The 26299-nt window shown below is 40.9% G+C and overlaps 1 protein-coding gene and 1 pseudogene across 1 annotated transcript; both read left to right on the plus strand.

Moving 5' to 3' along the window:
* Nucleotides 1-970: 970 nt before the first annotated feature.
* Nucleotides 971-14572, plus strand: LOC129523349 (cystatin-13-like). The gene is made up of 3 exons (XM_055346159.1): nucleotides 971-1198; nucleotides 10526-10639; nucleotides 14489-14572. The coding sequence occupies exons 1-3, from the start codon at nucleotides 971-973 to the stop codon at nucleotides 14570-14572; spliced, it is 426 nt and encodes a 141-aa protein (XP_055202134.1).
* Nucleotides 14573-23532: 8960 nt separating this feature from the next.
* Nucleotides 23533-24163, plus strand: LOC129498325 (60S ribosomal protein L10a-like; annotated as a pseudogene).
* Nucleotides 24164-26299: the final 2136 nt, after the last annotated feature.

Raw genomic sequence — 26299 nt, forward strand, 5'->3', positions numbered from 1 at the left:
TTTTGAGGTGCCCTGCCCTTGGCCCCTACATCCCTCGGGCTATTTTCTTCTTCATTATCTATACTTAGCACACTAACTGTTGTGGCTCTGTCTCAGGAGCTACATCTTGATTCACCTTCTATAAGAGAATCAAATCTCCTCAAAAGCAATTGTTACAAGCTGTAATCTACACATACTCCTCTGTTAGATTGAGGTAGGTCTGAAGGTGTGGTTCAGGCAATGAGGTGAAGCTCCTACACTAAGTCAGGTAGCCTGAGGCTTTACTTGACCCCTTTGTGAGTCCTATCTTTCTCCTGTGTAAAAGGGGCTATTCCTTATATGGCCCCAAGGGGGATAATTAAATAAGAGAAACATGTGATATTCTTATTATAGGATCTGGCAAGACTCAATAATACTCCATAAACAGATCCCAGTGTGATTGCTAATGAGTCTGACTGGAAATGGGGGAGACACAGGGGGCAGTTTTGAAGCCAGACAAAGGTTTGGCTGAGGATTTTCATACATGCTTCTGAAGAGGAAACAAATAAGAAGTTTTGACACCAGTGTTCTTCCTGTGACGGTGCTTCTGTTGCAGAATTTGTGCCTTTCTGTGCACTGAGAACGGATAGAGATAGGCCCCTGCACTGGATGTGAGAGGGACCTCGCAGACAAGGAGGCTGGGGTCACTTGGTAGGGAAGGGGAAGGAAAGGACAGCAAGTGTGTGGAGGCATGCATTCCTTCCGGAAAGGAAAGGCAGTAGGAGAAAATGCTCTGAATTGTGACTGCTGATTTATTACTCCACTTCTCTATGGTGAAGGAGAGAGAGAATCTCATAGGACATAAAGCTAACAGAAGTTCTCCTCCTTTTATCCCTAGCAGTGCCAGGAAGACGTGGGGGTGCAGAAGCAGCACAGCCAGCCCAGCCCATGTCCTACTGTAGTCCTGGAAGGACAGAAGGAACAAGACCTGTACCCCCTTGGCTGAGGTGCCATGGCCAGACCCTGCCTGAGTCTGCTGCTCCTGGTAGCCACTGTGACCCTTGTGTCCAGAGGTATCCATGCCTGGGGCAGGTCAAAGGTGGTGAGGACGTTCCAAGACATTCCTGAAACTTATGTCTATGTGCAGCAGGCGCTATGGTATGCCATGAAAGAGTATAACAAGGCCAGCAAAGACAAGTACACCTTCAAGGTCATAAAGGTCTTGAAATCCCAGGAGCAGGTCAGTGAGCATGCTCTCTCTTCTCTTTCTCTTCAAGATGCAGTCATATGGGGGCCCATTATTCATGGAGGGCACAGACACCAGGGAGTGGAAAATAGCTAAGAGATGCCTTTAACCAAATATATATTATTTTTATTTTAGGGGTTTCTGGAGGAAAATTAGTTACACTTCATCCTTTCTTATTCTGGGATGAAACATAAAATAAAGATCATAATAACTTAATATTGATTACAGTCATATCAGAAAGCATAGGTGAGAGCCCAAGAAGGGCTATTGAAAGGGACAAATTTGGGACAGTTTGGGCTGATATCAAAATGAGTCATTACTGTTATGGATTATAACACAATGAAAAAGCAAAGAAAGTGCAAGTCCAGCTTTCACTGAAAAAAGAAATGGAAGGCTTTTTACAGAAAAAAAAAAAAACAGCTACCTGTAGATGTAAAAGATTGTGTAAGGAGTAAATCATCATGGCAATAACTACTTCAGGCAAACATCATCAATGAATCCTACAATCACTGGGGTGAGAAAGTGGTGGGGGACAAATTGCTTGCAGGGATTCTTTCATTAATTAATTACAACAGGGAAAAGATACCCTTATGATCAGGACACCTGGCCAAGACTTTGTTCATTAAATGTTTGTGAACAATACTGGGACAAACTGACATCATGTGCCCCTGATGTGAGGTCACAGAAAGGACACAGCATCACTAGTGTATGGTATCATTGTCTGAAATCAATCCCCTGAAGGTAATCATGATGAACAGTTAGACATATCCATATTATGGAGCATTCTGTAAGACCTCTTAAAATTATCAGTGTCAGGAAAGACAGAGGAAAAGCAAGGAAATGGCCTGATTAAAAGACATGTAAGATTCTTCTACACGAGGCTGTCCAATTTTCCCAGGCCATTTGTTGAAGAGACTGCCCTTTTTCCAGTGGATAGTCTTTTCTGCTTTGTCAAATATTAGTTGACCATAGAGGGCCCATTTCAGGGTTCTCTATTCTGCCCCATTGATCTGTGTGTCTGTTTTTCTGCCAGGACCACACTGTCTTGATGACCACAATTGTAGTACAACTTGAAATCTGGCATTGTGATGCCCTGGCTCTGGTTTACTATTACAATATTCCCAACTATTTGGCATATTTTCTGATTCCATACAAATCTGAGGATGATTTGTTCCAACTCTCAGCAGAAAGTCCATGGTATTTTTACAGGGATTGTATTGAATTTGTAAATTGCCTGGGGAGCATAGACATTTTCACAATATTAATACTTCCAATCGTGAGCAAGGAATGTTTTTCCATCTCTTTGTGTCTTTCTCAATGTCCTTCAGAAGTGTTCTGTAGTTTTTAGGGCATAGATACTTTACCTCTTTGATTAGGTTTATTCCTACGTATCTTATGCTTTTGGATGCAATTGTAAATGGGATTGACTCCAATTTTTTTCTTTTTTTCTCAGATTTCTTTTTTAAAAAAAATTTTTATTGCAGTTTAATTTGCCAACATATAGCATAACATCCAGTGCTCATCCCACCAAGTGCCCCCCGCACTGCCCATCACCCAGTCACCCCAACACCACCTACCTCCCCTTCCACTACCCCTTGTTCATTTCCCAGAGTTAGGTGTCTCTCATGTTTTCCCACCCTCACTGATATTTTCACTCATTTTCCCTCCTTTCCCTCTATTCCCTTTCACTAATTTTTATATTCCCCAAAAGAATGAGACCACATAATGTTTGTCCTTCTCCATATGACTTATTTCACTCAGCATAATACCCTACAGTTCCACCCACGTCGAAGCAAAGGCTGGGTATTAGTCCTTTCTAATTAGTCCTTTCCTGGGTAGGTCTAATTTTAACTCTTTGAGGAACCACCACACAGTTTTCCAGAGTGGCTGTACCAGGTCACATTCACACCAACAGTGCAAGAATGCTTCCTTTTCTCCACATCCTCTACAACATTTGTTGTTTCCTGTCTTGTTAATTTTCCCCATTCTCACTGGTGTCAGGTGGTATCTCGTTGTGGTTTTGATTTGCATTTACCTGATGGCCAGTGATGCAGAGCATTTTCTCATGTGCTTGTTGGCCATGTCTATGTATTCCTCTGTGAAATTTCTTTTTTTTAAATAAATTTATTTTTATTGGTGTTCAATTTACCAACATACAGAAAAACACCCAGTGCTCATCCTGTCAAGTGCCCCCGCCAGTGCCCGTCACCCATTCCCCCCCCGCCCTCCGCCCTCCTCCTCTTCCACCACCCCTAGTTCGTTTCCCAGAGTTTAGGAGTCTTTATGTTCTGTCTCCCTTTCTGATATTTCCCACACATTTCTTCTCCCTTCCCTTACATTCCCTTTCACTATTATTCATATTCCCCAAATGAATGAGAACATATAATGTTTGTCCTTCTCCGATTGACATACTTCACTCAGCATAATACCCTCCAGTTCCATCCATGTTGAAGCAAATGGTGGGTATTTGTCGTTTCTAATGGCTGAGTAATATTCCATTGTATACATAGACCACGTCTTTATCCATTCATCTTTTGATGGGCACCGAGGCTCCTTCCACACTTTGGCTATTGTGGACATGGCTGCTAGAAACATCGGGGTGCAGGTGTCCTGGTGTTCCACTGCATCTGAATCTTTGGGGTAAATCCCCAACAGTGCAATTGCTGGGTCGTAGGGCAGGTCTATTTTTAACTCTTTGAGGAACCTCCACACAGTTTTTCAGAGTGGCTGCACCAGTTCACATTCCCACCAACAGTGTAAGAGGGTTCCCTTTTCTCCGCATCCTCTCCAACATTTGTGGTTTCCTGCCTTGTTAATTTTTCCCATTCTCACTGGTGTGAGGTGGTATCTCATTGTGGTTTTGATTTGTATTTCCCTGATGGCAAGTGATGCAGAGCATTTTCTCATGTGCATGTTGGCCATGTCTATGTCTTCCTCTGTGAGATTTCTGTTCAGGTCTTTTGCCCATTTCGTGATTGGATTGTTTGTTTCTTTCCTGTTGAGTTTAATTAAGTTCTTTATAGATCTTGGAAACTAGCCCTTTATCTGATACGTCATTTGCAAATATCTCCTCCCATTCTGTAGGTTGTCTTTTAGTTTTGTGTCTTTTAGTTTTTTTTTCTCTTACTGTGCAGAAGCGTTTTATCTGGATTAAGTCCCAATAATTCATTTTTGCTTTTGTTTCCCTTGCCTTCACAGATGTATCTTGCAAGAAGTTACTGTGGCCAAGTTCAAAAAGGCTGTTGCCTGTGTTCTCCTCTAGGATTTTGGTGGAATCTTGTCTCACATTTAGATCTTCCATCCTTTTTTGAGTTTATCTTCGTGTATGATGCAAGAGAGTGCTCTAGTTTCATTCTTCTGCATGTGGATGTCCAATTTTCCCAGCACCATTTACTGAAGAGACTGTCTTTCTTCCAGTGATTGTCTTTCCTCCTTTGTCGAATATTAGTTGACCATAAAGTTGAGGGTCCACTTCTGGGTTCTCTATTCTGTTCCATTGATCTATGTGTCTGTTTTTATGCCGGTACCACACTGTCTTGATGACCACAGCTTTGTAGTACAACCAGAAATCTGGCATTGTGATGCCCCCAGATATGGTTTTCTTTTTCAAAATTCCCCTGGCTATTCGGGGTCTTTTCTGATTCCACACAAATCTTAAAATAATTTGTTCTAACTCTCTGAAGAAAGTCCATGGTATTTTGATAGGGATTGCATTAAACGTGTAAATTGCCCTGGGTAACATTGACATTCTCACAATATTAATTCTGCCAATCCATGAGCATGGAATATTTTTCCATCTCTTTGTGTCTTCCTCAATTTCTTTCAGAAGTGTTCTATAGTTGTTAGGGTATAGATTCTTTACCTCCTTGGTTAGGTTTATTCCTAGGTATCTTATGCTTTTGGGTGCAATTGTAAATGGGATTGACTCCTTAATTTCTCTTTCTTCAGTCTCATTGTTAGTGTAGAGAAATGCCATTGATTTCTGGGCATTGATTTTGTATCCTGCCACGCTACCAAATTGCTGTATGAGTTCTAGCAATCATTGGGGTGGAGGATTTGGGGTTTTCTATGTAGAGTATCGTGTCATTGACGAAGAGGGAGAGTTTGACTTCTTCTTTGCCAATTTGAATGCCTTTAATGTCTTTTTGTTGTTTGATTGCTGAGGCTAGGACTTCCAGTACTATGTGGAATAGCAGTGGTGAGAGTGCACATCCCTGTCTTGTTCCTGATCTTAGGGGAAAGGCTCCCAATGCTTCCCCATTGAGAATGATATTTGCTGTGGGCTTTTCGTAGGTGGCTTTTAAGAGTCGAGGAATGTTCCCTCTATCCCTACACTCTGAAGCGTTTTGATCAGGAATGGATGCTGTATTTTGTCAAATGCTTTCTCTGCATCTACTGAGAGGATCATATAGTTCTTGGTTTTTCTCTTGCTCATATGATGAATCACATTGATTGTTTTCCGAGTGTTGAACCAGCCTTGTGTCCCAGGGATAAATCCTACTTGGTCATGGTGAATAATTTTCTTAATGTACTCTTGGATCCGATTGGCTAGTATCTTGTTGAGAATTTTTGCATCCATGTTCATGAGGGATATTGGTCTGTAATTCTCCTTTTTGGTGGGGTCTTTGTCTGGTTTTGGAATTAAGGTGATGCTGGCCTCATAGAACGAATTTGGAAGTACTCCATCTCTTTCTATCTTTCCAAACAGCTTTAGTAGAATAGGTATTGTTTCTTCTTTAAACGTTTGATAGAATTCCCCTGGGAAGCCATCTGGCCCTGGAGTTTTGTGTCTTGGGAGGTTTTTGATGACTGCCTCAATTTCCTGCCTGGTTATTGGCCTGATCCGGTTTTCTATTTCTTCCTGTTCCAGTTTTCATAATTTGTCATTTTCCAGATATGGATCCATTTCTTTTAGATTGCCTAACTTATTGGTCTCTTACACCATACACAAAGATAAACTCAAAATGGATGAAAGATCTAAATGTGAGACAAGAATCCATCAAAATCCAGGAGGAGAACACAGGCAGCACTCTTTTTCAATCTGACATCAGCAACTTCTTGCAAGATACATCTTTGAAGGCAAGGGAAACATAAGCAAAAATGAATTATTGGGACTTCATCAAGATAAAAAGCTTCTGCACCACAAAAGAAACTGTCAACAAAACTAAAAAACAACCTACAGAATGGGAGAAGATATTTGCAAATGACATATCAGATTAAAGGCTAGTATCCAAGATCTATAAAGAACTTATCAAGTTCAATAGCAAAGAAACAAACAATCCAATCCTGAAATGGATAAAAGACATGAACAGAAATTTCACAGAGGAAGACATAGACATGGCCAACAAGCACATGAGAAAATGCTCCAAATCACTTGCCATCAAGGAAATACACATCAAAACTACAATGAGATACCACCTCACACCAGTGAGAAGGGTGAAAATTAACAAGAAAGGAAACAAATGTTGGATAGGATGTGGAGAAAGGGGAGCACTCTTGCACTGTTGGTGTGAATGCGACCTGGTACAGCCACTCTGGAAAACTGTGTGGTGGTTCCTCAAAGAGTTAAAAGTAGAGTTACCCTGCAACTCAGCAATTACACTACCAGGGATTTACCCCAAAGATACAGATGCAGTGAAAAGCTGAGATGCCTGTACCTCAATGTTTTTAGCAGCAATGTCCAAGATAGCCAAAGTGTGGAAGAAGCCTCGGTGTCCATCAAAAGATGAATGGATAAAGAAGATGTGGTCTATATACACAATGGAATATTATTCAGCCATTAGAAAGGACTAATACCCAGCATTTGCTTCGACATGGATAGAACTGGAGGGTATTATGCTGAGTGAAGTAAGTCAATTGGAGAAGGACAAACATTATATGGTTTCATTCATAGAGGGATTGTAAAAAATAGTGAAAAGGATTATATAGGAAAGGAGACAAAATGAGTGGGAAATATTAGAGGTGACAGAAATGAGACACTCTTAACTGGGAAGTGAACAAGGGGTGGTGAAAGGGGAGATGGGCAGGGGGATGGGGTGACTGGGTGATGGGCAGTGAGGGGGGCACTTGCTGGGATGAGCACTGGGGGTTATATGTTGGCAAAGCGAACTCCAATAAAAAATATACAAAATCATAAAAATTAAAAATAAATATAAATAAAGAAAAAGAAAGCTCAGGTATGAAATATGACAACTAAATGCAATATGTGATTTTGTATTATCTCCTGGATTAAAAAAAACTATCAATGACATTACTGGGGTAGTTGGAGGAATTGGAATGTGGACCTTGTTGTAGAAGATACTGTTGCACCAATTATGTTTCCCAAGAAAGAAGATGGGACTATAGTTTGGGGGGATCCCATAGAAGAATCAGTAGGTGCACAGAAGGAAAAGGGATTCAGCCAGTGTGGCTGGAATTTAAGGAAGGGAAGAGAGGGGGCTGACGGAGAATGGAGGTTACCGTGCAACATCAGAATGACATGGAGTACAGGGACAGTCTTGTGCTTCTCTTCCTCCTTCCACCATCTCCTCTCTACTGTCTGCCCTTTCACCTTGCTTTCCATTCCTCCATGTCATCAGGAACCTGAGTTAGGAATTAAGGAGTTAGGAGAGGGGGCTCATTTGACAGCTTCATCCCCTATGAGACTGGGGCATTTGGCCTCTTGGCTCTCCTCCACACTCACAGGCCTTGGGTCCTTCTGATCTTGGTTATGTTGTTTGTGTTTCTTGGGTGCTGGACACCTCAGGCCAGAAAGTGTGTCATTCAAAAGAATGAGGTAGAAATAGGTTTGAAAAGAGGCTAAACAAAAGTATTTAAAATTCCTTGACATTCCATCTACATAACACTGGAAAACACACTGAAGAAAAAAGTAAGGAAGAATGAAACATCCCCTCCAAACAAAATTAACTGAAAACAAAATAAAAAGAAAAAGAAAAATGCTTGGTGATAATTCAGATTAAACTTAGTAACACATACACAAGCTTTATATAAAGAGAATAGGTATATCTTATTGGCTGATTTAACTTAAAATACAAAGATTATATCAGGAGTTAGAAAATTATAGCCTGCAGCCAAGTCTGGCTTGCTGCTTATTTTGTATGCCCCATGAACTAAGAATGGTTATAAGAAATAAAAAAAGAATATTTCATAACATGAAAATTACACAAAATTTAAATTTCTATGTCTATAAATAAAGTTTTATTAGAACATTGCCACCTATGTTATGAGTGCAGTCTAGGGCCACCTTTGTGCTGCAATAACAAGATTGTATGTTCTGAGCCTAAATGCTCTCCCTTTGAAGAAAATGTTTGCTACTTGCTTTAGTTCATAGTTGACTAAGTCTTTGCTGCAGATTTTGTGCAAGGTGAATGATGGTAAAAATGAGAACTGTAGGTCTGACTATATGCTAATTTCTTTCAAGAAATACAGTGCAGTACTATAAATGTATTTTCTCTTATAATTTCTTTAAAACTTTATTTTCTCTAGTTTACTTTATTTCAAGAATATATACATACTTCTGGTCAACAGTAGGCTATTGGTAGTTAAGTTTTTTAGTAGTCAAAAGCTCCACTTAGATTTTTGATTGTGCCTATAACTCCTTGTTACACATTGCTTTGAATTCCTTGCCTTGAACACATTGTTCAAGGGTCAGCTGTATATACAGTCTACTTTATGCCAGACCTGGTTGCTTTTCATATGCTCATTCAGATCTCACAACTCATTATGTAGGAGCTATTTTCTTCCACCTTAAAGAGGAAATGGGACCAGAGTGGTTTAATAATTTTTCCACAGCACACAACTGGTATGGAGAAGAGCTAAGATTTAAACCCAGGCTGCCAATTGTGAATGAGCACACGTTTTAACTGAGTGGAATGGATGGAGTGCAAGTGGTGGGACATTGCAGAAAGACTAAAGAGGTCATAGAAGGTCAGGAGAGTCAGAAGGGCCTGTCTGTGAAAGCAGTGAAGGGCTGCCTCAGCAGCCAGGATTCCCATTCCTTTCCCTTTTCTGGGCAATCAGGGGTCAAGCTAGGGCTGGTGGTCAGTGGTGGTGGTTGAGTCTGATTCAGTATTATTCTTTTTATGATAATTTTAACTTGGAAGTATTACTCAAATGTAAAGCAATGGTTCTCAAATGGGCATGGATTTTGCTTGGCAGGGAATTTTTGGCAATAATTGGAGCGATTTTTGGTCATCACAATCAGAGAAGGCCACTATACACACCTAGTGGGCAGAGGCTAGGGACACTGTTACTGCATCCCCTATAGCACCCAGGACAGCCCTCACCACAAAGACTGATCCAGCCCCAAATGTCAATAGCGCTGAGTTTGAGAAATGTGTTATCCAGTCATAAAAAAAACTTCTAAGAGTATGTCTGGAAGTTGTTGAGCTGAAAAATGGTAGCAAAGACCCAATTTTCTGCATTTCCAATCTGACTCTTCACTTCCTGAGAGCACCCTGGAAACAGGTGGCTCTGTCTTTCTAGACACTTTATATACACTTAAATAACTGAAAAAATTTTAAGTATATATGATATTCAAAAGACTACTTAGAATTCTGCTGACCATTTTGTTTAATGCCCAGGCAACTTCCCTAGGATGTTCAAAATGTTTACTATGCTTTTGAGATGATGTCTTACTCTTCTAGGGTCAGTGAATGTGATTAACTTGGTAATTTTAATACCTTCTCTCCCTTACGTTATAAAATCTTATCTTGTTCTCATTTTTAAATAATTAATAGTTTCTATTTGCCATTGTGCATTTCCATTTCCCCAGGAAACCTCTGAAATACAGAGGCCAGTGGGGGGTCTGCAAGGAAGAGGCCCTGCAATGAGGGATTCAGGAGAGTGGATCATGTGGAATAGGGTTGGATTGCTAAATTTGCCAAGGAGGGAAGCTAAAGAGAGAAGCAATACCCTCCAAACAAATTTCAGTTATTAGATATCATTTCTTCTCCCAATATCTATTGAATAAGTATGAAGATGTTTAGACTCTGCAGTTTATTTCTCAAGCTCTATAAGCACACCATTACCTTTCACAGGAAAACATTATTTGGGGATTTTTCTTCCTTTATCTTGGGGACAGTTGTCACTATTCAACATTCAATACCATGATGTGAGACAAATAGGCAGATAGAAGGAGAGATATCAAGGTAAGAACTCATCCCCTCCTGTTACCTCAAAATTTCTGGCAAGGAAACTATAGAAGGGAGGGAGATGGGGAGGCATTCTTTGCCCTAAGCACGATATGTTTATTTATCAGAGATGACAGTTGGTATCATGCATTCGTTTATGATATCTAATTTCTAAATTACTCCTTGACAGGTCACAGAGAGTTTAGACTACTTTCTTGAGGTCAAAATTGCCCGAACAATGTGCAAGAAAATTTCAGGAGAAAATGAATATTGCCTATTACAGAAGGATCCCCAAATCCAAAAGGTATGTGCCTCAGGTGGAGGCAGTGATGGCCTGGTCAGATCTGCATACTAGACAGAGAAAACCAATAGGACCAATCCTGCTTTAATTTTCTTGTCTCCTTTTAAACCATATTCTGATCATATTCAGGACCAAGGATAGCCAGATTCCAGACACAGACATAAACTGTTTCTATCAGTTTTTGCTGGTACTCTTCACCCCTGCCAAAACACACATAATACTTAGTGGCTTAAAGCAATACCCATTCATTGTTTCTCACTATCCTGCAATCTGGGCTAGACAGAAGTAATTTTCCTTTCCCTTGATCAAATTTGTCTTTATGATCTTTTTATAAAGTTACATCTAATTTTTCAATTTCATAGTTGAAACTACATTTACAAGTATGTATATTTCTGTGTCTTTTGAATTTTCTTCACCTGTTTGGTGAATACCCTAAGGCTGGCTGGCATGAGATATGGCTAAGCAAAAATAATGGCAGATTAGTGGTTCCTGAAAATTGCCCATACATGTGCAAATAAAATACATCTTCATATTCTGATGAATAGTAGGCACCACAGCAGAATACCAAACATGAGTGGATGACTACATCTAGAGAGTAAGTTGTTATTATAAATTGCTATTATTATAAATTACTAGATTTTAATTAAGTAATATTTTAAAAGTTCTGGTAGATACTAAGAATGATATATCAAATAACCATGAACTTGATTTTATAACTGTAATCATTTTATTACATTAATTTAAATGTTTATTTCAACAAGTAAAATGTTAAACATGCATTCCACTTCTCCCTCTCATATATAAACACTCAAATTGTTGAGAAGCGTTCTTACCCACCCACCTCCATTACCATCACTCCTTGTTGAAGAATATGCGAAAGCTTCTCCCTGTACCTGTCACTACCCCCATCTTCCCTCTGCCATTAGGCTTATAACTTGTAAAACCAAGCTGTGGAATATCTCATCCACTTTCCACAAGTGTTGATCCCCAAATACTCCATAGTAAATATTCTCTACACTGAAAAAAATGTGTTCTTACCCATTAAAAATTTTTTTAATTTGTGCATGCAGAGTTTTGTGTGTTTTTCAAAATTTACGTACATTTTGGAACTTTCTCTTGTTATGAGATTTATTATGTTGGTACAATCTGTTATTATTTATTTATGCCAAATGATTTCTTGGGCCATTTAAGGTGTATAGAAATCAGCCAAAATTGTTTTTGTTACTGCATATTAAGCTCTTTTTTTTTTAAAGAACATTTTTTTTTAATTTTTTATTTACTTATGATAGTCACAGAGAGAGAGAGAGAGAGAGAGGCAGAGACACAGGCAGAGGGAGAAGCAGGCTCCATGCACCGGGAGCCCGATGTGGGATTCGATCCCGGGTCTCCAGGATCGCGCCCTGGGCCAAAGGCAGGCGCCAAACCGCTGCGCCACCCAGGGATCCTGCATATTAAGCTCTTATATGACTGTATTATGTTGTATTTGACCATCTCACTATTTTGGATACTGTGGTTGTCTTAAAATTTCACTCTTAACCACAATGCAGCAGTGACAGTTTGGATGCATGCTGACTGAGCAGGTTTGGGGCTATCCCCGGGGGCACCCTCTAGAGTAGGGCTGCCATACTGCTACACATGCAGCTTCAGCGCTCCTGGGGCCACCACATGTGACTTGCAACCTCAGTTTTACTCTCCAAAGTGGTTGAACTAGCACATCTTCCATAGTGATGTGTGTGGTTGTTCATTTTCCCTCAGCACTTGGGGTTGAATCTTAAATGTTTTCATTCTGATGTATGTGAAAGGTGATCTCCCCACCACTTCACTTGGTTGCTTCCTACTGATCATCCAAGTTTTCACTTCTAGGCTTTGCTTTTTAATATTTTTTTTTCTGGAGCAACCAGAGGGTCCTTGTCAGGAGCCACAGCCAATCCACTGGAACCCCCTGACCTCAACTCCTCATACTTCCCACTTCCTTCCTCTATCTCCCCTTGGCCAAACCCAACTGGAAGCCAGAGGGTGCCCAGTGATGTGATCTATGGAGGTCAGAGAGCAGGGTTCCCATTGTCACAGAGAGTTGAGGTCATAGGGTGAGAGTGCCCATTGACACAGCCCATAAAAGTCATTGGTCTTTCAAGATACACCAGGTATGAATAGAAGAAGTACAGACACTGAGAGACACATGGAGAAAAGACGGCATAGGGGCAGGAGTGAATTAATAGGAATCTGTGAGGAGTCTAATGGAATAGATGAGATGAGAGATGATGTTGGTTAGGATGGAGGAAGTACTAGGTTCTAGATGTCTGTGAAAGGCTTGGAATTTGCTGATTGATTGGCCATGGAGAGTAAAAAGAGTTAAGTATGACTTCAAGGTTTGTGGAGTTTGGAGGCAGTTTGCTCTCTTGGTTTCCTCTTATGTTCTCATCCTCTACATGGAGCAACTGGCATTCAGTAGACTTGGTCACCCTGATTGGATCCACTTCTTATCATGCAGAGAATCCTCTCTGTCTCCGTCCTTGGACAATGTCCCCTCCTGTTTCATAGAGCTTCTGCAGATTTGACCTTATCTGCTTTCTTTAGTTATTTATTGGGATTTAGAAAGGAATAAAAGGCAAACATCTGAGATCCTTGAAATATAAATTTAAAACTTGACATGATTTTAAATAGTTATTAGCCTGATACATGTAGAAAATTTAGAACTTTCAAAAATTTTAAGCCACTTAAAATCAGTTATTAATACCCTTATGTAAAGTTTACCACTGTCCATATATTTTTATACTAGTTTTCCTATATTTTATATCTGCATTTTTGTGTAGTTGGGATCCTACTGTATACTATTCTATAATTCATATTTTCATTTAATAATAACTCTAAGAATTTATAAAACTGTAAAATATTGGAAAGCATCAGATAGTGGAACTATGTGATTTCATTTAATGGTGTTCCACATTTCACTTAGCAAATCCCTGAGAATTGGTTAAGTTTTTCTAACTTTTAGCTATTATGAACATTGCTTTAATAAATATTCTTTATTTCTATTTGTGTTATTATTGTTTCCTTGTAGACAGAGTTCCTGGATGTTGAATTACTCACCAAGGGTTTGACTAGACTGCTGGTAGCTTGGTCTTATTTTCTTCCTCAAGCTGATCCTCAATATTTGTATCATCTATAACTTCAATTCTATTTAATGTTGCATTCATGTTTTCATTGATGTAGTGAGGGATTTCTCATTTGTATTTTTATTCTAAGTGAATACAAATTTTAGGAGTGAGAGGAGGGATATAAGTGAATTCATCCCACACAAGAACCTGAAACTCTCTCTGCTCATTCTGCATGTCCTGGGAAGAGCTCTATGTGTCCCCTCAGTTCCCTGGCTTCAAGTTTTGCTTCTTGTCTCTGGCCAACCTTGACCTGCCCCACCAAGGTGTGCAGGACTCTGTATTATTTCTGTTGGGTTGCTTCTCTTGGGAAGGACTCATTGGGCCCTCCATGCAGCATGCAATCTCAGTAGGCTGCAGAGAAATCACCGTGACTGGATGAAGGCCCAAGCTGGAGATGAGAATTTCTGGAATAACAATTTTCTGGGCTCCTGCTATACATGATGGCTTCAGATCACGGGGAGGTGAATGGGAGGGGTTCATTCTGGTGAGTGAGGCTGGCTCCACTCCCATCTGGTCTCAGATACAGTAGCTCCAGGGAATGCAGGGGTATGGCTGGCTTAAGCTGATTTTAGCCAGCCTGAAACCAAATTCTGAAATTTGGTTTAGAAATAAGAAACCCAGAAATAGAAACTTCCGTTTATTTATTTTTCATTTTTATTTCTTACAAGCTAATTATTCTTTTTGTCTCTTTTAGATGTTTTTTTGCACCTTTATTGTTGCAACCAAACCTTGGAAATTTGAGTTCACTATGCTGAAGAAACACTGTGAAGAGGTCTAATTATCTTCTAGCATATTCAACTGCTCTCACTTCCATTTAAAGAAGCAAATACACTTGCAAAACATTTAAATAAGTTGATTCGTTGACTTTATTTCTGTGGCCTTTTTGCCTTTTGTGTGCTCTTCAGGGGCTGGTACTGAGAACTTGATGCCTTTTTAGTGTTGGTCAGCCACTTCTAGTTCACTCACACATCTACTAGCAGGACAATGTGTTACCTACCAGTAAATAGAAGACATTGTGAACCCATTTCCATATCTCATTGAACTATGAGCACAAATTACTTTTCACTGGAAGCTATTTCTGGAGAACTAACTGGGGGACTCAGCACTCAACTGTTTCATGCTGGTGGGTTGTTTCTTCAAGGTTCTGAGGGTCTGGCTTGCCTTGAGAGTGTTCCTTCCATGGAATTCCACAAAAATCTTCCTGCCTAGGACTCTGGGGAAGACATAGCCAAATGCCTTAGAGTTTTATACAATCAATCCAACTGGAAGATGGTTGGGTCATTTGTAGATCTGTAGTGTATTTTTTTTTTTTTAATTTGACAACCTGGAACTTTTTTAAAAATTTCTTTTATTGGAGTTTGATTTGCCAATATATAGTATAACACCCAGTGCTCATTCCGTCAAGTGCCCTCCTCAGTGCCCATCACCCAGTCACCCCATCCCCTCACCCACCTCCACTTCCACTACCCGTTCATTTCCCAGAGTTAGGGGTCTTTCAAGCATTGTCATCCTAATTTTTCCCACTCATTTTGCCTCCTTTCTCTTTAATCCATTCCACTATTTTTATATTCCCCATATGAGTGAAACCATATAATGTTTGTCCTTCTCCAATGGACTTACTTCACTCAGCATAATACCCTTCAGTTCCATCTACATCGAAGCAAATGATGGGTATGCATCCTTTTTAACGGCTGAGTAATATTCCATTGTATATATTGACCACATCTTCTTTATCTATTCATCTTTCGAAGGACACTGAGGCTTCTTCTCCAGCTTGGCTATTGTGGACATTGCTGCTATAAACATTGGGGTGCAGGTGTCTCAGCTTTTCACTGCATCTGTATCTTTGGGGTAAATCCCCAGCAGTGCAATTGCTGAGTCATAGGGGAGATTTATTCTTTTTTTTAATTACAAATTTATTCGTTTTTATTGGTGTTCAATTTGCCAACATATAGAATAACACCCAGTGCTCATCCCGTCAAGTGCCCAACTCAGTGCCTGTCACCCGGTCACCCCTATCCCCCGCCCACCTCCCCTTCCACCACCCGAAGTTCATTTCCCAGAGTTGGGAGTCATTCATGTTCTGTCTCCCTTTCTGATATTTCCCACTCATTCTTTCTCCTTTCCCCTTAATTCCCTTTCACCATTTTTTATATGGGGAGATTTATTTTTAACTCTTTGAGGAACCTCCACACAGTTTTCCAGAGTGGCTGTACCAGTTCACATTTACACCAACAGTGCAAGAGGGTTCCCCTTTCTCCACATCCTCTCCAACATTTGTTGTTTTCTGTCTTGTTAATTTTCCCCATTCTCACTGGTGTCAGGTGGTATCTCATTGTGGTTTTGATTTCTATTTCCCCGATGGCAAGTGATGCAGAGCATTTTCTTATGTGCTTGTTGGCCATGTCTATGTCTTCCTCTGTGAAATTTCTGTTCATGTCTTTTGCACATTTCAGGATTGGATTGTTTGTTTCCTTGCTGTTGACTTTGATAAGTTCTTTGCAGATGTTGGATACTAGCCCTTTATCTGATATGTCATTTGCAAATATCTTCTCCCATTCTGTAGGTTGTCTTTTACTTTTGTTGACTGTTTCTTTTGCTATGCAGAAGCTTTTTATCTTGATGAAGTGCCAATAGTTCTTTTTTGTTTTTCTTTGTTTGTTTGTTTCTTTGTTTGTTTTTGGCCAACTGATTTTTTACTAAAGTGCAAAAACAATTCAATGAAACAAAGCTGTTTATTTCAACAAATGATACTGCATCATTTTGGTGTCCGTTATCTCTCCCTGCCTCTCACCACAAAGAATCTGCCGAGGGACACCTGGGGGGCTCGGCGGTTGAGCATCTGCCCTCGACTCAGAGGGTGACCCCGGGGTCCCGGGATCGAGTCCCATATTGGGGTTCCTGCATGGAGCCTGCTTCTCCCTCTGCCTGTGTCTCTGCCTCTCTGTCTCTCTTTCTCTCTCTCTCATGAATAAAATATTTTTTTATTTTTTAATAATAAATTTATTTTTTATTGGTGTTCAATTTGCCAACATACAGAATAACACCCAATGCTCATCCCGTCAAGTGCCCCCCTCAGTGCCCGCCACCCAGTCACCCCCAACCCCTCACCCACCTCCCCTTCCACCACCCCTCGTTCGTTTCCCAGAGTTAGGAGGCTTCCATGTTCTGTCTCCCTTTCTGATATTTCCTACCCATTTCTTCTCCCTTCCCCTCTATTCCCTTTCACTATTATTTATATTCCCCAAATGAATGAGACCATATAATGTTTGTCCTTCTCTGATTGACTTATTTCACTCAGCATAATACCCTCCAGTTCCATCCACCTCGAAGCAAATGGTGGGTATTTGTCATTTCTAATGGCTGAGTTATATTCCATTGTATACATAAACCACATCTTCTTTATCCATTCATCTTTCAATGGACACTGAGGCTCCTTCCATAGTTTGGCTATTGTTGTGATGGGAAAGTGAAAACAACCAATGGATGGGATCCAGACATGGTCGTGCTACCTGGCAACTAGAGTAGTTTGCATAAATGGGGGAGATTGGAATATCGGGTCTTTCATGACCTCTCCACAATTAGGAGTGAGACAAGGCTAGAATTCATTGGCATCTTGTTTGTGTCTTTGTCTCCCTATGTATAATATGTAAGAGGTTTCCTTTGCCTCCAGATGCTATTGCTAAGATCCGTTTGTAAAGGAACTCTAGGTCATGAGTTCAAAGGCAGGTGTGGGTAAACATCGGGCACTAGAGGAGGGGCAAGATGGATGAAGAGTAGGGTCCCCAAATCACCTGTCCCCACCAAATTACCTAGATAACCTTCAAATCATCCTGAAAATCTACGAATTCAGCCTGATATTTAAAGAGAGACCAGCTGGAATGCTACTGTGAGAAGAGTTCGTGCTTCTATCAAGGTAAGAGACAGGGAAAAAGAAATAAAGAAACAAAAGGCCTCCAAGGGGGAGGGGCCCCGCGAGGAGTCGGGCTAAGGCCAGGGCGAGTGTCCCCAGGACAAGAGAGCCCCATCCCGGAGGAAGCAGGAGCTGCACCAACCTTCCCGGGCGGAAAGGGGCTCGCAAGGAGTTAGAGCAGGACCCAGGAGGGCGGGGATGCCCTCAGGCTCCCGGGGACACTAACAGACACTTGCACCCCGGGAGAGTGCGCCGAGCTCCCTAAAGGCTGCAGCGCGCACGGCGGGACCCAGAGCAGCTGAGAGGGGCTCAGGCGGCGGCTCCGCGGAGGGGGCTGCGGGGTGGGAGCGCGAATCCCACAGCGCAGGCCCCGGGGCACAGGGTGCCGGGACACAGCCCAGGATCCGGCCTCCCCCGGGACAGGCAGAGGCCGGGAGGGCCCAGGACAGCAAGGACGCTCCTGCCCGAGCTGAGCAGATCAGCACCCGCCCCGGAGCCTCCAGGCCCTGCAGACGGAGAGCTCTGGAGCTACTGCGGGAGCTGACTCTAGGGCTGGAGAGCTGGCCCCGCCACTGTAGCTGTTCCTCCTGGGGCCTCACGGGGTAAACAACCACCACTGAGCCCTGCACCAGGCAGGGGACAGAGCAGCTCCCCCAAGTGCTAACACCTGAAAATCAGCACAGCAGGCCCCTCCCCCAGAAGACCAGCTAGAAGGACAAGTTCCAGGGGAAGTCAAGGGACTTAAAGTCTACAGAATCAGAAGATACTCCACGTGGGTTTTTTTTTTTTTCTTTTTGATTTCTGTTTGCTTCCCCCATCCCTTTTTTTTTCCTTTCTTTCTTTTTCTTCTCTTTTTTTCTTTTTGTTCTTCCTTTTTTCTTTTTTCTCTTTCTCTTTTCTTCTTTCTCTCTCTTTTTCTCCTTTTCCCAGTACAACTTGTTTTTGGCCACTCTTCACTGAGAAAAGTGACTAGAAGGAAAACCTCACCTCAAAAGAAAGAGTCAGAAACAGTCCTCTCTCCCACAGAGTGACAAAATCTGGATTATAATTCAATGTCAGAAAGCCAATTCAGAAGCACTATTATACAGTTACTGGTGGATCTAGAAAAAAGGCATAAAGGACTCAAGAGACTTCATGACTGCAGAATTTAGATCCAATCTGGCAGAAATTAAAAATCAATTGAATGAGATGCAAGCCAAACTAGAAGTCCTAATGACGAGGATTAACGAGATGGAAGAACGAGTGAGTGACATAGAAGACAAGTTGATGGCAAAGAGGGAAACTGAGGAAAAAAGAGACAAACAATCAAAGACCATGAAGACAGATTAAGGGAAATAAACGACAGCCTGAGGAAGAAAAACGTACGTTTAATTGGGGTTCCCGAGGGCGCCAAAAGGGACAGAGGGCCAGAATATGTATTTCAATAAATCCTAGTTGAAAACTTTCCTAATCTGGGAAGGGAAACAGGCATTCAGATCCAGGAAATAGAGAGACTCCCCCCCAAAAAAAATCAATAAAAACCGTTCAACACCTCGACATCTAATAGTTAAGCTTGAAAATTCCAAAGATAAAGAGAAGATCCTTAAAGCAGCAAGAGACAAGAAATCCATGACTTTCATGGGGAGGAGTATTAGGGTAACAGCAGACCACTCCACAGAGACGTGGCAGGCCAGAAAGGGCTGGCAGGATATATTCAGGGTCCTAAATAGGAAGAACATGCAACCAAGAATACTTTATCCAGCAAGGCTCTCATTCAAAATGGAAGGAGAGATAAAGAGCTTCCAAGACAGGCAGGAACTGAAAGAATATGTTACCTCCAAACCAGTTCTGCAAGAAATTTTAAGGGGGACTCTTAAAATTCCCCTTAAAGAAGAAGTTCAGTGGAACAATCCACAAAAACAAGGACTGAATAGATATCATGATGACACTAAACTCATATCATTCAATAGTAACTCTGAACATGAATGGGCTTAATGACCCCATCAAAAGGCGCAGGGTTTCAGACTGGATAAAAAAGCAGGACCCATCTACTTGCTGTCTATAAGAGAGTCATTTTAGACAGAAGGACACCTACAAACTGAAAATAAATGGTTGGAGAACCATTTACCATTCAAATGGTCCTCAAAGGAAAGCAGGGGTAGCCATCCTTATATCAGATAAACTAAAATTTACCCCGAAGACTGTAGTGAGAGATGAAGAGGGACACTATATCATACTTAAAGGATCTATCCAGCAAGAGGACTTAACAATCCTCAATATATATGCCCCGAATGTGGGAGCTGCCAAATATTTAAAGCAATTAAGAACCAAAGTCAAGAAATACTTAGATAATAATACACTTATACTTGGTGACTTCAATGTAGCTCTTTGTACCCTCGATAGGTCTTCTAAGCACAAGATCTCCAATGAAATGAGAGCTTTAAATGATACACTGGACCAGATGGATTTCACAGATATCTACAGAACTTTACATCCAAACTCAACTGAATACACATTCTTCTCAAGTGCACATGGAACTTTCTCCAGAATAGACCACATACTGGGTCACAAATCGGGTCTGAACCGATACCAAAAGATTGGGATCGTCCCCTGCATATTCTCAGACCATAACGCCTTGAAATTAGAACCCAATCACAACAAGAAGTTTGGAAGGACCTCAAACACGTGGAGGTTAAGGACCATCCTGCTAAAAGATGAAAGGGTCAACCAGGAAATTAAGGAAGAATTAAAAAGATTCATGGAAACTAATGAGAATGAAGATACAACCGTTCAAAATCTTTGGGATGCAGCAAAAGCAGTCCTGAGGGGGAAATACATCGCAATACAAGCATCCATTCAAAAACTGGAAAGAACTCAAATACAAAAGCTAGACCTTACAGAGAAAGGAGCTAGAGAAAAAGCAGCAAATCGGACCTACACCCAGCAGAAGAAGAGAGTTAATTAAAATTCGAGCAGAACTCAACGAAATTGAGACCAGAAGAACTGTGGAACAGATCAATAGAACCAGGAGTTGGTTCTTTGAAAGAATTAATAAGATAGATAAACCATTAGCCAACCTTATTAAAAAGAAGAGAGAGAAGACTCAAATTAATAAAATCATGAATGAGAAAGGAGAGATCACTACCAACACCAAGGAAACACAAACGATTTTAAAAACATATTATGAACAGCTCTACACCAATAAATTAGGCAATCTAGAAGAAATGGACGCATTCCTGGAAAGCCACAAACTACCAAAACTGGAAGAGGAAGAAATAGAAAACCTGAACAGGCCAATAACCAGGGAGGAAATTGAAGCAGTCATCAAAAACCTCCCAAGACACAAGAGTCCAGGGCCAGATGGCTTCCCAAGGGAATTCTATCAAACGTTTAAAGAAGAAATCATACCTATTCTACTAAAGCTGTTTGGAAAGATAGAAAGAGATGGAGTACTTCCAAATACATTCTATGCGGCCAGCATCACCTTAATTCCAAAACCAGACAAAGACCCCACCAAAAAGGAGAATTACAGACCAATATCCCTGATGAACATGGATGCACAAATTCTCAACAAGATACTAGCCAATAGGATCCAACAACACATTAAGAAAATTATTCACTATGACCAAGTAGGATTTATCCCGGGACACAAGGCTGGTTCAACACTCATAAAATAATCAATGTGATTCATCATATCAGCAAGAGAAAAACCAAGAACCATATGATCCTCTCAGTAGATGCAGAGAAAGCATTTGACAAAATACAGCATCCATTCCTGATCAAAACTCTTCAGATTGTAGAGATAGAGCGAACATTCCTCAACTTCTTAAAAGCCATCTATGAAAAGCCCACAGCAAATATCATTCTCAATGGGGAAGCACTGGGAGCCTTTCCCCTAAATCAGGAACAAGGCAGGGATGTCCACATTCACCACTGCTATTCAACATAGTACTGGAAGTCCTAGCCTCAGCAAACAGACAACAAAAAGACATTAAAGGCATTCAAATTGGCAAAGAAGGAGTCGAACTCTCCCTCTTCACCATGACATGATACTCTACATAGAAAACCCAAAAGCCTCCACCCCAAGATTGCTAGAACTCATACAGCAATTTGGTAGCGTGGCAGGATACAAAATCAATGCCCAGAAGTCAGTGGCATTTCTATACACTAACAATGAGACTGAAAAAAGAGAAATTAAGGAGTCAATCCCATTTACAATTGCACCCAAAAGCATAAGATACCTAGGAATAAACCTAACCAAAGAGGTAAAGGATCTATACCCTAACAACTATAGAACACTTCTGAAAGAAATTGAGGAAGACACAAAGAGATGGAAAATATTCCATGCTCATGGATTGGGAGAATTAATATTGTGAAAATGTCAATGCTACCCAGGGCAATTTACACATTTAATGCAATCCCTATCAAAATACCATGGATTTTCTTCAGAGTTGGAACAAATCATCTTAGGATTTGTGTGGAATCAGAAAAGACTCCGAATAGCTAGGGGAATATTAAAAAAAAAAAAACACAGCTGGGGACATCACAATGCCAGATTTCAGGTTGTACTACAAAGCTGTGGTCATCAAGACAGTGTGGTCCTGGCACAAAAACAGACACATAGATCAATGGAACAGAATAGAGAACCCAGAAGTGGACCCTGAACTTTATGGCCAACTAATATTCGATAAAGCAGGAAAGACTATCCACTGGAAGAAAGACAGTCTCTTCAGTAAATGGTGCTGGGAAAATTGGACATCCACATGCAGAAGAATGAAACTAGACCACTCTCTTGCACCATACACAAAGATAAACTCAAAATGGATGAAAGATCTAAATGTGAGACAAGATTCCATCAAAATCCTAGAGGAGAACACAGGCAACACCCTTTTTGAACTTGGCCACAGTAACTTCTTACAAGATACATCCACGAAAGCAAAAGAAACAAAAGCAAAAATGAACTATTGGGACTTCATCAAGATAAGAAGCTTTTGCACAGCAAAGGATACAGTCAGCAGAACTAAAAGACAACCTACAGAATGGGTGGCAGGCACTGAGGGGGGGCAGTTGACAGGATGAGCACTGGGTGTTATTCTGTATGTTGGCAAATTGAACACCAATAAAAAATAAATTTATTATTAAAAAGATCGGGCACTGTACAGCTCAAAAAGTTAATGACGAGCCCCAATGTTTTACAAGTTCCCATTTCTGGTATGAAATTCCCTACATTTGGGATACCAGTGTGGCTCAGCGATTGAGCATCTGTCTTTGGCTCTGGGCTTGGTCCCAGAATCTGGGATCAAGTCCAATATTGGGCTCCTTGCATGGAGACTGCTTCTCCCTCTGCCTGGGTGTCAGCCCCCACACACACAAATAAATAAGTAAAATTTAAAAAAAAAAGAAAAAAGAAAAAGGAAAAAAGAAATTCCCTACATTCGGACTTCTAGGTCATCCCATCAGAAAGAAGCCTCACAGAATGGGACCCAAGAGGTGGTCCAGAGAGATAAGGATGGACAAAAATTTTACATACCTAACCCCACACCCCACTTCCCAATAGTCAAAATCATGAAGACGAGGGGGGAAAGCAGGCCAGGTAGACACCAGAAATCTGAAATCCATTCCTCTTCCCCAAGCACAAGCACCAGAACCGATGCCTAACCTACTCCCTGTACCTCCACCTCTTTCAGATGGCTGAGAGTCACCCACATATGAAGCCTGTATTGGCGGAGGAAAAAACAGGAGACCAAGGTGAAGGAACAGGCAGAGGTGGCAGCGGAAGGGTGGAAGGTTGACAGATAAGAAAAAGGAAAAGAAGCTCTTTTCTGTTTACTGTGGCACAAGCTACTATGAGCAGCAAAGTCTCCTATGACACCCTGTACGAGGCAGTGCAGGGGGTCCTGCACAGGAACCAGTGCAAGAGCTGGAAGTTTCTGGAGATGGTAGAGCTGCAGATCAGCCTGAAGAACTAGGATCCTTAGAAGGACAAATGCTTCTCAGGCACCGTCCACCCCCCACCCCAAGTTCTCTGTGTGTGTTTTGGGGGGCCAGCAGCACTGTGATGAGGCCAATGCAGTGGGTATTCCCCATATGGACATTGAGGCGCTGAAGAAACTCAACAAGAATAAAAAACTAGTCAAGAAGTTGGCCAAGAAGTAGGATGCCTTTTTGGCTTCAGAATCTCTGATCAAGCAGATCCCACAAATCCTGGGTCCCGGCCTGAATAAAGCTGGCAAGGTCCCTTCCTTGCTGACCCAGAATGAGAACATGGTGGCCAAAGTGGATGAAGTGAAGTCCACCATCAAATTCCAGATGAAGAAGGTGCTATGTCTGGCAGTGTCTGTTGGCCACATGAAGGTGACAGATGATGAGCTTCTGTACAACATTCTCTTAGCCATCAATTTCCTAGTGTCATTGCTCAAGCAGAATTGGCATAATGTCCAGGCTTTATATATCAAGAGCACCACGGGCAAGCCCTAGCACCTTTATTAATAAAGTTTATAAATCCTAGTGCTACCATTAATAAGGGGGGGTTAGGGTCTATACACTAAAAACTATAGAGCACTTCTAAAAGAAATTGAGGAAGACACAAAGAGATGGAAAAATATTCCATGCTCCTGGATTGGAAGAATTAATATTGTGAAAATGTCAATGTTACCCAGGGCAATTTACACATTTAATGCAATCCCTATCAAAATACCATGGACTTTCTTCAGAGTTGGAACAAATCATCTTAGGATTTGTGTGGAATCAGAAAAGACCCCAAATAGCCAGGGGAATTTTGAAAAAGAAAACCATAGCTGGGGGCATCACAATGCCAGATTTCTGGTTGTACTACAAAGCTGTGGTCATCAAGACAGTGTGGTACTGGCACAAAAACAGACACATAGATCAATGGAACAGAATAGAGAATCCAAAAATTGACCCTCAACTTTATGGTCAACTAATATTTCACAAAGGAGGAAAGACGATCCACTGGAAAGAGGACAGTCTCTTCAATAAATGGTGCTGGGAAAATTGGACATCCACATGCAGAAGAATGAAACTAGACCACTCTCTTGCACCATACACAAAGATAAACTCAAAATGGATGAAAGATCTAAATGTGAGACAAGATTCCATCAAAATCCTAGAGGAGAACACAGGCAACACCCTTTTTGAACTCGGCCACATAACTTCTTGCAAGGTACATCCACGAAGGCAAAAGAAGCAAAAGCAAAAATGAACTATTGGGACTTCATCAAGATAAGAAGCTTTTGCACAGCAAAGAATACAGTCAACAAAACTAAAAGACAACCTAAAGAATGGGAGAAGTTATTTGCAAAAGACGTATCAGATAAAGGGCTAGTTTCCAAGATCTATAAAGAACTTATTAAACTCAACAGGAAAGAAACAAACAATCCAATCATGCTTGGTGGGGAAAAACTGAGAGCCTTTCCCCTACACTCAGAAACAAGACAAGGATGTCCACTCTCACCATTCCAACTTAACTAGAAGTCTTGGCCTCAGTAACCAGAAAACAAAGAGATAAAAGGGATCCAAATAGGCAAGGAAGAACTTTCACTATTTGTAGACCACATGATACTCTATGTAGAAAACCCAAAAGACTCCACCAAAAAAATTGCTAGAAGTCAAATATGAATTTGGAAGAGTTGCAGGATATAAAATTAATGTGCAGAAATATGATGCATTTCTATGTAACAATAATGAGACAGAAGAAAGAAAAATTATGGAATCAATTCCATTTATACTAGCACCAAAAACAATAAGACATGTAGGATTAAGCCTAACCAATGAGGTGAATGGCCTGTACTGTAAATACTATAAAACATTGATGAAAGAAATTGAAGATGACACAAACAAAATGGAAAGACATTTCATGCTCATGGATTAGACCAAATATTGTTTAAAAGGCTATACTACTCAAAACAATCTACACATTTAATTCAATCCTTGTCAACATAGCAATAGCATTTTTCACAGTGCTGGAACAAAGAATCCTAAAATTGGTATGGAACCACGAAAGACTGAAAATAGCCAAAATAGTGTTGAAAAAGAAAACCAAAGCTGGGGGCATCACAGTTTCAGACTTCAAGTTATATCACAGAGCTCTAGTAATTAGAAGAGTATGGTGCAGGCACAAAAAGGAGACACGTAGATCAATAGAATAGAATGGAAAACTGAAATGAGATATGAACCAGTAAGTATGTTCAATTACTCCTCAGCAAAGCAGGAAAGACTATCCAATGGTTAAAAGACAGTTTCTTCAGCAAATGGTGTTGGGATCCACTGTGCCAACACACCAACGTGTGGGGTTAGCTGTTAAGCTCCCTGAGGGTGAGTGCTTGTTGAAGGGTACCTCTGGGAAGGCTTGGCTTTCTTTTTTTCTTTTTTTCCTTTTTTTTAAGGGCTTGGCTCTCAAAGTGAAGCATACAACCTTCTGCTGCCCATATGCAAATCTGTGGAAAGGGCTCTACCCTCTTTTTGAAGATGCTAGTAAAAACCTGCATTAAATGAACTGTGGTGTCCCTGAGGCACCCCAGTGCATATGTACCACACTTCCAAATCTGCTGTTGAGATAGTTTTGAACTGCCTTGATGTAGAGGTTAGCCAGCT

This window comes from Nyctereutes procyonoides, unplaced genomic scaffold, assembly GCF_905146905.1.
Source record: "Nyctereutes procyonoides isolate TBG_1078 unplaced genomic scaffold, NYPRO_anot_genome, whole genome shotgun sequence".
Taxonomy (NCBI): Eukaryota; Metazoa; Chordata; class Mammalia; order Carnivora; family Canidae; genus Nyctereutes; species Nyctereutes procyonoides.

Bases quoted from the DNA above. Each gene is read 5' to 3' on its own strand.
- LOC129523349 (XM_055346159.1), top strand. From the start codon at position 971: ATGGCCAGACCCTGCCTGAGTCTGCTGCTCCTGGTAGCCACTGTGACC. The intron at 1,199-10,525 runs GTCAGTGAGCAT...ACTCCTTGACAG, and splicing joins TCTTGAAATCCCAGGAGCAG to GTCACAGAGAGTTTAGACTA. The intron at 10,640-14,488 runs GTATGTGCCTCA...TGTCTCTTTTAG, and splicing joins AGGATCCCCAAATCCAAAAG to ATGTTTTTTTGCACCTTTAT.